We start from the raw sequence: 13,675 nt of genomic DNA on the forward strand, positions 1-13,675 counted from the left end.
TTGGGGAACTGTATCTCAGGCTCATTTGTTACAAGATGCTGTCTTGTCACGTGTTGTCAAAAGGAATCAGTGGTGGAAAGTAACTAAGTACATTTACTCAAGTAGTGGATATTGTACTTTCTTCTCCACTACAACTATTTGAAAACTTTAGTTACAAGTTACATTGCGATTTAGATTACAAAACATACATTAACCAATTAAGCCTTAATTATGTCTATTCAAAAATAGCCGGCTATTTTAGAAAGATTTTGACACATTTTTAAAACGTGTGAAATGGGGCATTCTGCATATTGAATACTTTTACTTTTGGCACTTTAAATGCTGGCCACAATAACCGTGACATGAAATTTCCCCATCGTCCCATCCCTAAAATGCACTTTTCACAACTGAATAAAGAAGGCTCTGGAGCAACTTGGTGGATTGGAGCCTTTTTATTTTGATAACAGGGTGCAAAGCACAACTTTTCACAACCTCTGTATGAACCATTTCACTGTGCCTATTTACGCGTTTTCACTAGCTGAGTGTGTGAGTCCCTTTGTGGTGTGGCTGTCCTGAATAGCTGGAGATGAATGCGTTCCACTTGTTCTGCCAGACCACGAGTCCGCTTTCCTTCAGATGTGACGGCAGTGAGCTGTACCTACATGGGACATACATGTTCTACATGTAACTACACATGCACCCAGGGAGATGCTACATGCTTTGTATAAGTCAGTTCTTAAACATTTGTATTACTAGTAGCAAGGATCCCCAAATTGATACGCATTTGGAAAATAGGGGATTTAAATTTAAAAAAATAGGGCAAGTGTTAAAATAACTGATTTTCAACTGAAAAATGTCTTACTCTTCCCTGAAATAACTAAAATACATAATATATTTTATTTAAAAGGTAGAACAACAATAACAACATCCCACCTGATAGAGTTGATGGCCAGTTCTTTCAGGGTTCCCAGGTTGGCTTTTAACCCTCCGATGCCCACGAAGGCTTGATAGAAGTCATAAGAGAGACCAGTGGAGCCGAACAGAGACGGGTCGTCAGAGCTGATGACCAGAGGATAACCTTCTGACATCAACACCGCGGCAGGGTGGTTACGCAGGTCTGAGACCAGCTTCAGCACCTGGAAGACACACACACACACACACACACACACACACAGTACAGTATATATACACACGGTAACATCTCGATGGTCATTCATCCATTTGTAACTCAGATAGTATACAAATGAACTGTCCATAGCTCACCATTGAGACGCAGAGTGAGTAGAAGGAAATTGTGCCATCTTAAAATAAGCATCCAGTGAGTGAATTTTATGAAAATATGGTTTAAAATGGGTGATGTGGTACTTTAACAAAAATGTGCATTATTATGACAGAGACAAAACAATTATTACACACAAGGTCAGGACAGATCATAAAATAAAGTATATTTTATTCTATTGTAGTGAAGGAAGGAGTACTTCACCGCTAAAATGACGTTCTATCAATTACAATTGCTCACAGCGTGAAGCCTTGAATACATGTTTTTGTCGCAAGCCTGTACTGTGAATGAAGAATCCAAAAACAAAGAAAATACTGAATTTAAAAGTAAAGTTTTCTGCTTAAGGGCGCGCTCCCACCAAGAGTTGGCTGGCCGCTGTTAAACGCAGGTTGTGCGCGGCCACAGTTTTTTGCAGCCATCAGATTCTAAAAAACGGGAGTGTCGCGCCTGTCACTCACTTTCAGGAGCCTCCCCGTAGCCCGCAACGCCTGCTGCCTTGAGCACCATGTTGCTTCCTGAGTCTTGAGACGGTCCGCCTTCGACTCACCCGATTGGACAGAGGGAGAAAATCAGCGCCTGCCTCCAGCAGTTTTATGCTTAGTCGCGGAGAGCAGATAAACGCAAGGTCTGCGCGACTAGCGGAAAAATCTGCTCTTGCGTGAATCAACGCATTTGCATTGACAATGCATTGGCAGATTCTGCAAACAGCGGCCAGCCAACTCTTGGTGGGAGCGCGCCCTAAAGCAATATTTTGGAAGTACTCCTATGCGCCTATGACTAGAGCCTATACAAGACAGCCTTATTTGGGCGTTTATAAACAGATTTTTGATATACTGTCTTTTTTGCTGTTAACCCATTCAGACCGAGAACGCATGTGTCATTTTAAGATTTCTTTGGGCTATTCAAAAGTAGCAGATCTACAGATATCTGCAAAAAAAAAAAAATTATTGTGAAAATGTGTGCGAATATATATTTTTTCTGTAGCACACATTTTTAACTCTGTTACAACTTCTGGGGGGTCCACGGCCAAAATTTAATTTTGGGGGTCCTTGACATGAACAAGTTTGAGAACTACTGATTATAGCAACATAATATAGCAAGATTTGCTAACATTTTCAAGATTTTTCCCAAAATAGCAGATCTACAAACTCATAGCTCGGCACTCTGTGCCGCGCTATGAGCTTGTAGATCTGCTATGAAATCTAAAAAAGACAGATTCTTTCCCGGTCGTAATTGGTTAATCTTGGTAGCCTATTAACTTAAATTCATCAGATTTTCCATGAAGTCAAGGCTTCATGGGGTGAGTAATTGATTGGGGGAAAAAAGAAGTAATTTTGGGGGTGAAGACCTCCGTTACCTGGTTGGAGATGGGACACAACTCCAAAACCACGTTGTTCTTCCTGGCTATCTCCTTGACCAGAGGGTGATGAGCCATGGCGAAGCCATGCCCAATGCGCGTGGTGTTGAACAGAAGGGCATCAAGGATGTTTCCATCCACGTCCGTGCCGTCATCGTCTATAAGCAGTGGTGGAAAAAGTACTCACATTGTTACTTAAGTAAAAGTATCAATACTGCAATGTAGAAATGCTCGGTTACAAGTAAAAGTCCGGAATTAAAAATGTACTTAAGTAAAAAGTACAATATTTGCCTACATATAGATGTAGTGGAGTAGAAATACAAGTATTGAAAACTGGAGATACTCCAGTAAAGTAAAAAATACTTCACAATTGTACTAAAGTACAGTACTTGAGTACACGTACTTAGTTACTTTACACCACTGCACATAGTCCACATTCAAGCAAACAGCAGCAACACTAGCGTTTTGTATGTGTATGCTTCATATCCTGTACTATTTTCAGTGCCATCATTACATTATTAGCCTCATACCTCGCTACAGAGAGGAAAGAGGCACATGGCTAATATCATTATCTTTTTAAACTAGTTAGTGGCCACTTGTGTTCCACTAACAATTCTGTGCATTCTTCTTGATAAGCTGAACAGTGCATTCATTGCACAGGGTGTCCGGGTGGTGCAGTTGTAAAGTTCCTGTCCACCACTGTAGAGATTAGACTGGAGTTTGATTTCTCCATGGTGCCTCAGGCTTGGCCGTGTGCACCAACGAACACCAGTGGTGGAAAAAGTACCCAAATATTTTTACTTAAGTATCAATACTGCAATGTAGAAATACTCTGTTACAAGTAAAAGTCCGGAATTCAAAATGTACTAGAGTGAAAGTACAAAAGTATTGGTATGAAAATGTATGTGTATGCATAATGTCACATTTCACAAGTTTTAAAATGTCTAAAGAGCCTTTGAAAATAGCAGATCTACAAGCTCACAATGCGTCGCTTCGCGATTGTGAGCTTGTAGATCTACCATCTTCAAATGGCCGAAATGTATTTAGGGCTGAAGTGGTTAATGTATGTTTTGTAATCTACAAAGTAACTAAAGTTTACAAATAATTGTAGTGGAGTAAAAGTACAATATCTGCCTCTGAGATGTAGTGGAGTAGAAGTAAAAGTATTGAAAATTTCCACCACTGACGAACACAAATGGTTTGGTTCGTTTCCAGTAGATCCTGGTGAAACTCTTCACTGTCAGGTGAAAAGCATCTATCTATCGAGAGAGAGAGAGATCAGGCTGAAAACCCACCTCTTCAGGAAACACTACCCTGACCCTTCCTCTTAGCCTTGCCTACTTGTTGTCAACTTGTTGTCATTATTTGTACGAGCTCTTGTTTTATTGGATCTTGTTTATTTGATACACTTATTTGTTTTAGCTCTTGCTCAATAGATTTTCCCATTTGTCTCATCTTTTTAAGAAAGTAGGTAGCTGATATATTGCACTTTGACCTTAGCGCTAGGTATGCTCTTAGTTGCTTGTTTTAGAAGAGAATGCACTCAAGACTTAGTGATTAGTAGTTTTCTTGCCCATCTATGTTGAATGCACTTATTCTAAGTCGCTTTGGATAAAAGCATCTGCAAAATGACTAATGTAATATATATATATAGTGAACATACCTGTCTCCCCTGCATGAAAAAAGTAAGGCAGCGTAACACCAAGCTGGGCTGGCAGCGACAATGCATCCTTGAAATACCAGATATTTTTCTCACCATCTTCTCTGCCGACCTACAAAGTACAATGGAACCATGATCACACAATCATCAATTTCCTTTATTACATGAGATTTCAGGATATCATATTATTCAGGCGTCAAGGTGTGTGGTGTGAGGTGAAGGGGAGGGGGTGGAGCAGAGTGTGGACTATTCAACGCCACTCTACAGCACAAATAGACTACTGTACAGAGGAAGATTTTGATATCCAAGTTTTCATACAGCAGGTGAAGGTGTGAAATGAATAAAGACAGAGCAACTACATGGCATATATTTACTGCCTAAAATGTAGTGGTGTAAAAAGTACTCGCATCTTTTACTTAAGTAAAAGTATCAATACTGCAGTGTAGAAATACTCTGTTACAAGTAAAGGTCCAGTAATCAAAATTGACTTGAGTAAAAGTACAAAAGTATACTTTTGTAATTTTACTTTTTTAAAGTATACTTAAAGTACCAAAAGTAAAAGTACTCAGAGTGCGGAATGTCCCATTTCACAAGTTTAAAATGTATTAAAAATCTTTTGAAAATAGCAGACCTACAAGATCACAATGCGTCGCTATATATATATATATATATATATATATATATATATATATATATATATATATATATATATATATATATGGTAACTAGTAAGTAACTAAAGCTGTCGAATAATTGTTGTGGAGTAAAAGTATAATATTTTCCTCTGAGATGTAGTGGAGTAGAAGTAAAAGTACTGAAAATTGTAAGTAAAAATTCCTCAAAAGTGTACCTTAGTACAGTACTGATTAAATGTACTTAGTTACTTTACACCACTGCTAGAATGTACAAATCCTTTCAAACAAGTTGCCAGAGACAAAAGTCCACTGCCTCTGTTACTTCTCTTCCCTGTCTGTGACCTCTTCTCACCGCCTCTTGCTGAAACTGATTTACAACCTGCTGATTTACGATGGTGTTACTGATGCTGCCTGGATTCTTCTCTCTTCCACACACAAGATGTCATAGTGCGTCTCTCTCAATGTGTAATGAGAGAGAGACGAGACGAGAAAGGGAACCAAAGCACCCGTCAGCTCACCAGTTCATAGACATCTCCTGACCAGCCCTCACACTGACTGTTGAGCTGCAGTGAACCGTATGATTGGCCAATGCACACATTATCTTAGTTGGCTATTGTTCACAATTGCATCCAATTAAAAAAATATACACAAAAAAATCTGTAGAGCTATATACTAACAATGGTCAATAAAAACATATTAGCGGTGGGACTATTAAAAAACTGCCAACATAATATTGGACCAAACGTACAGAGATAGCAAATATCAAATCAGGTACGGCAATTTATTTTCAACCCCAGAAGAGGACAGCAGATTTAGAAGAAATGTTCTTATATTATATTATTGTTCTCCGTCACAAGCAACAGCTGTACTGCATATCTGTTAACATTTAAACAAATGTAAAAAATTTGCATGGACATTGAAATACAAAGAAAAATATACTACTCCCTGCCTGACGCCTAAAAGCCTAACCAAACATCCTGCACAGAAGAGACACTTTTGGCAGCTATTTTTTCTTAATGTAAAGTGTCCTTGGGTGTCTTGAAAGGCGCTACATAAGTTAACGTTAGTATTATTTATTCTCAGCCAAAGGGGAACCCCCCCCCCCCCCAATGGGAATTTCCCCTTTGGCTGAGCGATAGATGTTTGGCCCAGGCTAGAATCCAGGTGCTTTCAGCTCTGAGTCATATGTAATAAGCAACGTTGATGAAGACGAGTGGTGTAAGCTAATTCTCTCATTTTCATGACAGCAGTTACCAGGTCAAAGCCCACGACGACGTCTGGGAAATCTCTCTGCATCTGAATGGCCTCCTTCACGGCCGATGTGATGTCAGACAGCCTCAGAGCCCTACAAGTGGACACGAGAGAGAAGAGACCATTCCATTGTGATGCTGTGGATGTAAGCCAGTACCAAGTTGGTGCTAACTTCTTTACAACCCTAAAGTAAACCTATTTGAAACAAACCACTTTCAAGAGCTGGCGTCCCTATTTTGTGCCATGTCATTATACAGTACGTAAAGATTTTCTAAAGATTTCAAAACTTTTTGAAAATTTTCACACAAAAACAAAAACAGTTAATGCAACAGGATTCAGTTAATGAATAAAGAGGCGTCTCTGAGCAAGACATCCCATGGATGGTGATTGGAACAGCACACTGCTGCTAATAGGACGGATCAAATGCGGAGAAGTCATTTCCCCCCAAGATCACTATACACTGCTGTGACGGTAGTGATCACCCATTACGGTGCATTAACTGATACCAATTTTAATATATCAGGAGAGAGAACTAATATAGGATAAACCAGTGAAATTGGAAGTGATGAAACAAAAGAAACAAGCAGACAAAATTGGAACTGGAGTGCTATAAACTTGAACCTGATGAATTATTGTTAAAGAGCTAGAGAGACAGCGAGACCCCTGTTACTGAAGAAAGCAATAGCAATGATTACTAATCATAATAATAATAATAATAATAATAATAGCTTGAATTTATATAGCGCCTTTCATGAACCCAAGAACAATGAACAACCAACAAACAAACACACAACCAAACAAACAACTATTTGCCATAAGCCTGAGAGAATAGGTGTCTTTTCAAGGGAGCCTTAAAAGAGTCCAGTGTTGGAGCAGGGCGAATCGCCATTGGGAGAGAGTTCCTACTATCACACATCTCTATGACCTTACTGACTATGCCCCTGAAACGTACCCCATATTACAAAAAACAAAAAAAATATAATCACCAAAAACTAAGACTTAAAAAACTAAAGAAAACAATACAAAATAAACATGAAAACCTTATATAACGGTATAAATAAACTGAAACGAAAAAATGAAACCGAAAACTACCTGTGAGCGGCCATGATGATTCGAGCCCCAAGGAAGTCCGGGTGGTCCCTGACGAACTGCCGTGTGACGTCTTGAAACATGTTGAGAGTGAACACCTTGTCATGAATGGTCCCATCAAGCTCATACGTCTACAACAGGAGAACACCTGGTTGGATCTACAGTACATCAAATCTTTCTTAAAGGCACTTCTGCTTGTAGAATCAGGTGCTGGAACGTGTTCAGCAAATATCATTTGAGTGGGTGAGCACATCTTATAGCTACCGAGTTTGATCAAGGAGCACTTCACCCATTTTCAACCGTATCTTCATATAACTGGTCCTTACTAATGCTCATTATTAGATGGCAGCATTTTCCAGTGGACAGTTCAGAAACCTGCCATCCATGGGGATTCCAAGTTAATAGAAATGACAGCATTTCTCTCTGTGGTGCAATAGAACCAATTTTATGAAGATACTGTTTCTAAAGTAGCAATACTTAAGGTAGTGTTAAATAGCTCTACATTGTGATAGTAATCATTGCTATTAGAGTGTTTGTTCGGTAACAGGGGTCTCTGTGTTTCTCCAGCTAACATAAAATAAATGTTCAGGTTGGGATACCAATTTCATCCAATCTGGAGAGAGAATTCATACAGGAAACAGGATGTGTTATGGAAGTGACGAAACGAATAAATGAACAGCACAAAATTGGAACTGGAACACTAAAATACCTTAAAACTTACTTTCCGTTAATCATAGAGCTAGGAGAGACGGGGAGACCCCTGTTACTGAACACTCTTTCAATGATTACTATCACACAATATAGAGCTTTAACTTTTTAACAAAACATCTCGTTTTGACCCAAACAAATATCACTTACACTACATTTAATAAAGTGTGTCTATTGTGTAAAACATTTTAAATAACCTGATCGGTGTAGAAACAAAAAACAGCAGCAATATACACAGACATTAAAGACAATGACCATGGACTAGTAGAGAGCTAGATAGAGAGATAGATAACAATTTAAAAAAATGGTTGAACACAAACCCTTGATACTGAGCTCCTGAGTTCCAGATACATGATGTTATCGTTGTGCAGTTCTTCCAGGCCTTTGTAGAGGTAGTCCTTCAGCACAGGAGCATGATAGATGAGGCCTGCTGCTACCATGAAGGCCTTCTCAAACTTCTCCCACACCACGTCTTGGCTTGGATAGGCAACATCTGGCTCCTCAGTGAACAATGTCAGGTTCCTGATCAAACTGAAAGACAAAAAAAAACATGAATCAAACCTTTATTATTTGTTGCTACACACGGCCCTTTTCAACAGATCCTACAATAAGGGATGAGTATGTTCAGATTCAGATCATTTATTTTAGATTATCTGGTCTTGTATGAGCCCGGGATCCTCAGACAAGGCTCCATTGGTTGGACCTAAAACTCGCTACCTGGGGCCATCAGGCCTTTGCGCAGTGGTGGAGAAAGTACTAAACTTTTTTTACTTAAGTAAAAGTATCAATACTGCAATGTAGAAATACTCCATTAGAAAAGTCCGGTATTCAAAATGTACTTGAGTAAAAGTACAAAAGTATTGGTATCAAAATGTACTTAAAGTACCATAAATAGAAAGTGCTCATTGTGCAGATGTCCCATTTCACAAGTTTTCAAATGTATAAAATGTATAAAAATATTTTGAAAATAGCAGATCTACAAGCCAACAATGCATCGCGATGCATTCTTAGCTTGTAGATCGGATGACACAGCTTGTAGCTTGTAGATCGGATGTCAAAGATGCGTTCCTTGTCTTAATGGCTTAACCTGAGCAAAATTAAGTCGAAAATGATCGGTTCTAAGTATCGGTTTCGATATATTTTTGATTAATTGCCCAGCCCTACATGGCAGCAATACGCTTCCGTACAATACAAAACAAACATTTTATTAATACTTATTTCACTCAACCCATTGTCAAAGTCAGAGGGATCGCCCAGTTTGGCTCTCAAGGTGTGGAGCAGTTGCCAGTGGAAGCAGTCCCATCGGGGGAAGGGCTGGCGGCTGGAGAACAGGAAGCGCACGGAGCGGTCCCACGTGAAGCAGATGTAACAGTGAGGCCTGTACGTCACGTTCTTCACCAGCCAATCAACGCTGACCAGAGAGGACGTATGGATGTGGAGGACGCCACCTGTTTTACCAACGCAACACAATGTCATCTCAGACTAGGGGTGCAACAGTTCATCAAACTAATCAATAAAAACTAAAATAATAATAATCGATAATTTAATAAAATAATTATTTAAAGGTAGGTTAAGTGATTTTGTTTTTGTTTTGTTAAAATAATTGCTCTATATTCTGAGAGTAATCCTTTCCTTGCTATAGAGTATTAGTTCAGTGACCTCCCGTTTCTAGAGAGAGAACTCATACAGAATACAGTATAAAACAAGTGAAATTGGAAGTACAGTAATGACGCAAAGAAATGAGCAGACAAACTTTTAACTGGACCACTATAACATTTAAGCAATGATTACAGAGCTTTGACTTCTTCATTATTTTTCAATTATATTCTTTGTATATGTAGTTAAACAAGCTCACAACGCATCACATAGCGATGTGTTGTGAGCTTGTAGATCAGCTATTTTAACTATTTTTGCATGACACTGTTGTGCAACAAAGCATAAAATAGGCCAGGGTTTAAGCGGTTCATCAATTCGTCGAAATATAAAATATTTAAAAAAAGTGATTCTCAATCATTTGATTAATCTTAAAAGTAATTGATAGAATAATCGCTAAGATTTTTTTTTATAATTGCAGCCCCATCTCAGATTCAGGCTACAGACTGCAAAAATAAGTGACATAACAAAAGTAAATTTTGGTCCGTAATACGGATACGATAAAGTGAAATAGTTTTCTTGGATTAATTTCTGTCATATTCATTATACACACCTGAACCTTTTGACATGCACGTGTATTTAACTATCACAGCATCCTGAAGGTCAAATCACCTTTGGGCATCTTCTGCAGCAGCTTGAAGATGGGGCTCCTCTGGATGAGAGGCCTTGCCTTGAAGAAGTGCATGGCTGGAGGGAACTGAGCGGCGGCCATCTCCTGCTTCTTCAACCAATGGAGGTGAGCGTCCAGCCTCTGTTCGGCCGCCGTCAGCTTGACGGAGCCTCCCACCTGCCTGGAGACCTCCTCGCGCATCAGCACCTCCCTCTGCCCCGGATCTGGCATCCCGTTGCACACCATGACAATGGTCCCAGCACAGACCAGTACAAGGCATATCACCCACCTGCAGTGGTGGAAAAAAGTACTCAGATATTGCAGTATCAATACTGCAATGTAGAAGTACTCTGTTACAAGTAAAAGACTGGTGTTCAAAATTTACTTGAGTAACAAAAGTACAAAAGTATTGATATCAAAATGTACTTAAAGGGGAAATCCACCCATTTTCAATATTTAACTATGTCATTAATATAGCATAAAGGAGTTGTGTGGAAATAAGAAAAAAATTAAAAAAAAATTAACATTGCAAAAAAATTTAACATTGCAAAAAAATTAACATTGCAAATTACACCATGATGAGTCATCACAGTGTAATTTGCAATGTTAATTTTTTTGCAATGTTAATTTTTTTTGCAATGTTAATTTTTTTTTAAATTTTTTCTTATTTCCACACAACTCCTTTATGCTATATTAATGACATAGTTAAATATTGAAAATGGGTGGATTTCCCCTTTAAGTACAAAAAGTTAAAGTACTAAAATGTTTGAAAACAGCCGATCTACAAGCTCACAACGTGCTGCATCGCGACGCGTTGTGAGCTTGTAGATCTGCTATTTTCAAATAGACCAGGTATAAAATAGGGCTAAAGTGGTTAATGTTTGTTTTATAATAATGATTTACATCTGCAAAGAAACTAAAGTTTTCAAATAATTGTAGTGGAGTAAAAGTACAATATTTGCCTCTGAGATGTAGTGTAGTGGAGTAGAAGTAAAAGTATAGACAATTGGAAATACTCCAGTAAAGTAAAAGGACCTCAAAATTGTACTTAAGTACAGTACTTGAGTAAATGTACTTAGTTACTTTACACCACTGCACTGCCCACCTGAATGACACCAGGGCCTGGTCGCTCCTTGCAAAGATGAAAATCACCATGTCCTTGTCTTCCACAGGAGGGCGCTGTTCTTAGGTTCCTCCTTCAAATTTTAATAGACTGTTCAAAGTGAACCAGTTTGCTGTATTTGGCACTGTAAAGAAACACAGAAAGCGCCTAAGATATGGACCAGTAACCTCCTAACACAGACGAGGAAGCAAAAGAGTGTCTGTGACACTGGTGTCAAATTATTTGCAACGTACAAAAACATTGAATGAAACTAAATAACTAGACACAGCATTCATAATAACACAAAATAACTTTAAGTCAACACTCAGTCTTTCAACTTCCAACAATCATAAACATCTCGTCTTTAAAAAGGTGCCAAACAAACTATTTGTCAAATATCATTACATTAGTAATCATTGATAGCGTTTGTTCAGTAGCCCATTCCCTCCCCATCACTCCCTTTAGTAAATAGGTCAGGATACTAATTTAATTCAATCAGGAGAGAGAACTCATACATCATAAACATGTGAAAGTGGAAGTGATTAAACAAAGAAATGAGCAGACAGCACTGGAACATTGAAGCTGATAAATGGGTTCTCTTTCCTGATTGGATGAAATTGGTAACCCAACTGCAAATGTATTTTAAGTTTATTCAATAGCTGGAGAGACGGAGAGAGACCCGTTACTGAACAAGCAACTCTGTAGCAATGATTACTATCACAATATACTGTCAGAGCTTTAACCTTTTAACAAAACCTTGTTTTAACCAAAACAAATTACTTACCCACTTAATATCACCACTATGATCAATATCAGTGGTGGAAAAAGTACTCAAATTCTTTACTTAAGTAAAAGTACCAATACTGCAATATAAAAATACTCTGTTACAAGTAAAAGTCCAGAATTCAAAATTTACTTGAGTAAAAGTACAAAAGTATTGGCATCAAAATGTACTTAAAGTACCAAAAGTAAAAGTACTAAATATTTGAAAATAGCCTAGGTATAAAATAGGGATAAAGTGGTTAATTTATGTTTCATTATATCATAATTGATATCTGCAAAGTAACAAGTAACTAAAGTTTTCAAATAAATGTAGTGGAGTAAAAGTACAATATTTGCCTCCGAGATGTAGTGGAGTAGAAGTAAAAGTATTGGAAATTGGAAATACTCAAGTAAAGTACAAATACCTCTAAATTGTACTTAAGTACAGTACTTAAGTATGTACTTAGTTACTTTCCACCACTGCTAATCATTGAAGGAAAAGTAGTACCTGAACCCTGAAATCACAGCATGGGCGATACTTACTGTGGCAAAGTTCTGACCCGATGCTGTTGTCAAATCAACAGAACAGAAAGCCAACGTGAAAAGATCCTCAGCACAGAGAACATAAAAAGGATCAGCTGCTCACTGGCATTCAATCCGTATTCCACACAAATGCAGCTCTCCAGTCCAAACCCCACCCTGCTAACACACTTCCCAACAAGAATCCAGCCTGCTCTTTAACCTCTCTCTACTCGTCCTTCCAAGCTCACATTGTTCTCCTCCTCCTGCAAGCTATCACCTAATCAGTGGTGGAAAGTACATTTACTCAAGTACTGTAGTTGTACTCAATTCTTTCGATCCTTGATACTTCTACTCCACATCTCCACAAATATTGTACATATCCATATATGGACCTTGTGTTGATATCGTTGTGGTAACTATGGTAACTAAGATGTGTTGTAGGAGCAGGCGAGATGTGATGTCGGCGACTATGTGTCAGAATGCGGCTGTCAGCACAGAAGAGGTCTACCGTGACGGTGAAGTAAAGTGGTCGGTGGGATGAGGAAGATAACGGTGGAAAGTACTCAAATGTTTTACTTAAGTAAAAGTGTCTATCTGCAATGTTGAAAAAAACAGCTTAGACCAGCCTAAGCTGGACCAGCTGGTTTTAGCTGGTCTTGGTGGTTGACCACCTTAAGGTGTGTTTTGGACGTCCAAAACACACCTTAAGCTGGTCTTGGTGGTTGACCAGCTTAAGGTGGTAGGTTTTGCTGGTTTAAACTGGTAGCTGGTTTAAGCTGGTAGCTGGTATTTTTGATGGTTTAGCTGGTTTAAGCTGGTAGCTGGTATTTATGATGGTTTAGCTGGTTTAAGCTGGTAGCTGGTTTAAGCTGGTTTAAGCTGCTATCTGGTATTTATGTGTATTCAAGTGTATTCTGATATGCAGTGACCAACTTTGCTGGAGAGGATGCATGATCATGGTGAATTTCAGCCAGGTGCCCACAGCACGTGGTATATTTAAAAAACAGTAGCCTATATAAAAGTGAGCAAAATCCACAAAGGAATAAATAATCATGAATCAATTTAATA

The 13,675-nt window shown here is 38.6% G+C and overlaps 1 protein-coding gene across 1 annotated transcript; it reads right to left on the minus strand.

Annotated features, from left to right (window-relative positions):
- Positions 1-513: 513 nt before the first annotated feature.
- On the minus strand, positions 514-10,452 carry ada2b (adenosine deaminase 2b; the record flags this gene model as incomplete). Its single annotated transcript, XM_080421157.1, has 9 exons — positions 514-637; positions 913-1,115; positions 2,616-2,773; positions 4,279-4,387; positions 6,165-6,255; positions 7,254-7,381; positions 8,279-8,489; positions 9,187-9,406; positions 10,224-10,452. The coding sequence occupies 9 exons, from the start codon at positions 10,450-10,452 to the stop codon at positions 514-516; spliced, it is 1,473 nt and encodes a 490-aa protein (XP_080277283.1).
- Between the last annotated feature and the right edge of the window lie 3,223 nt (positions 10,453-13,675).

The sequence above is a fragment of the Gymnoscopelus braueri genome (assembly GCF_963280865.1).
Source record: "Gymnoscopelus braueri genome assembly, chromosome: 23".
Lineage (NCBI taxonomy): Eukaryota > Metazoa > Chordata > Actinopteri > Myctophiformes > Myctophidae > Gymnoscopelus > Gymnoscopelus braueri.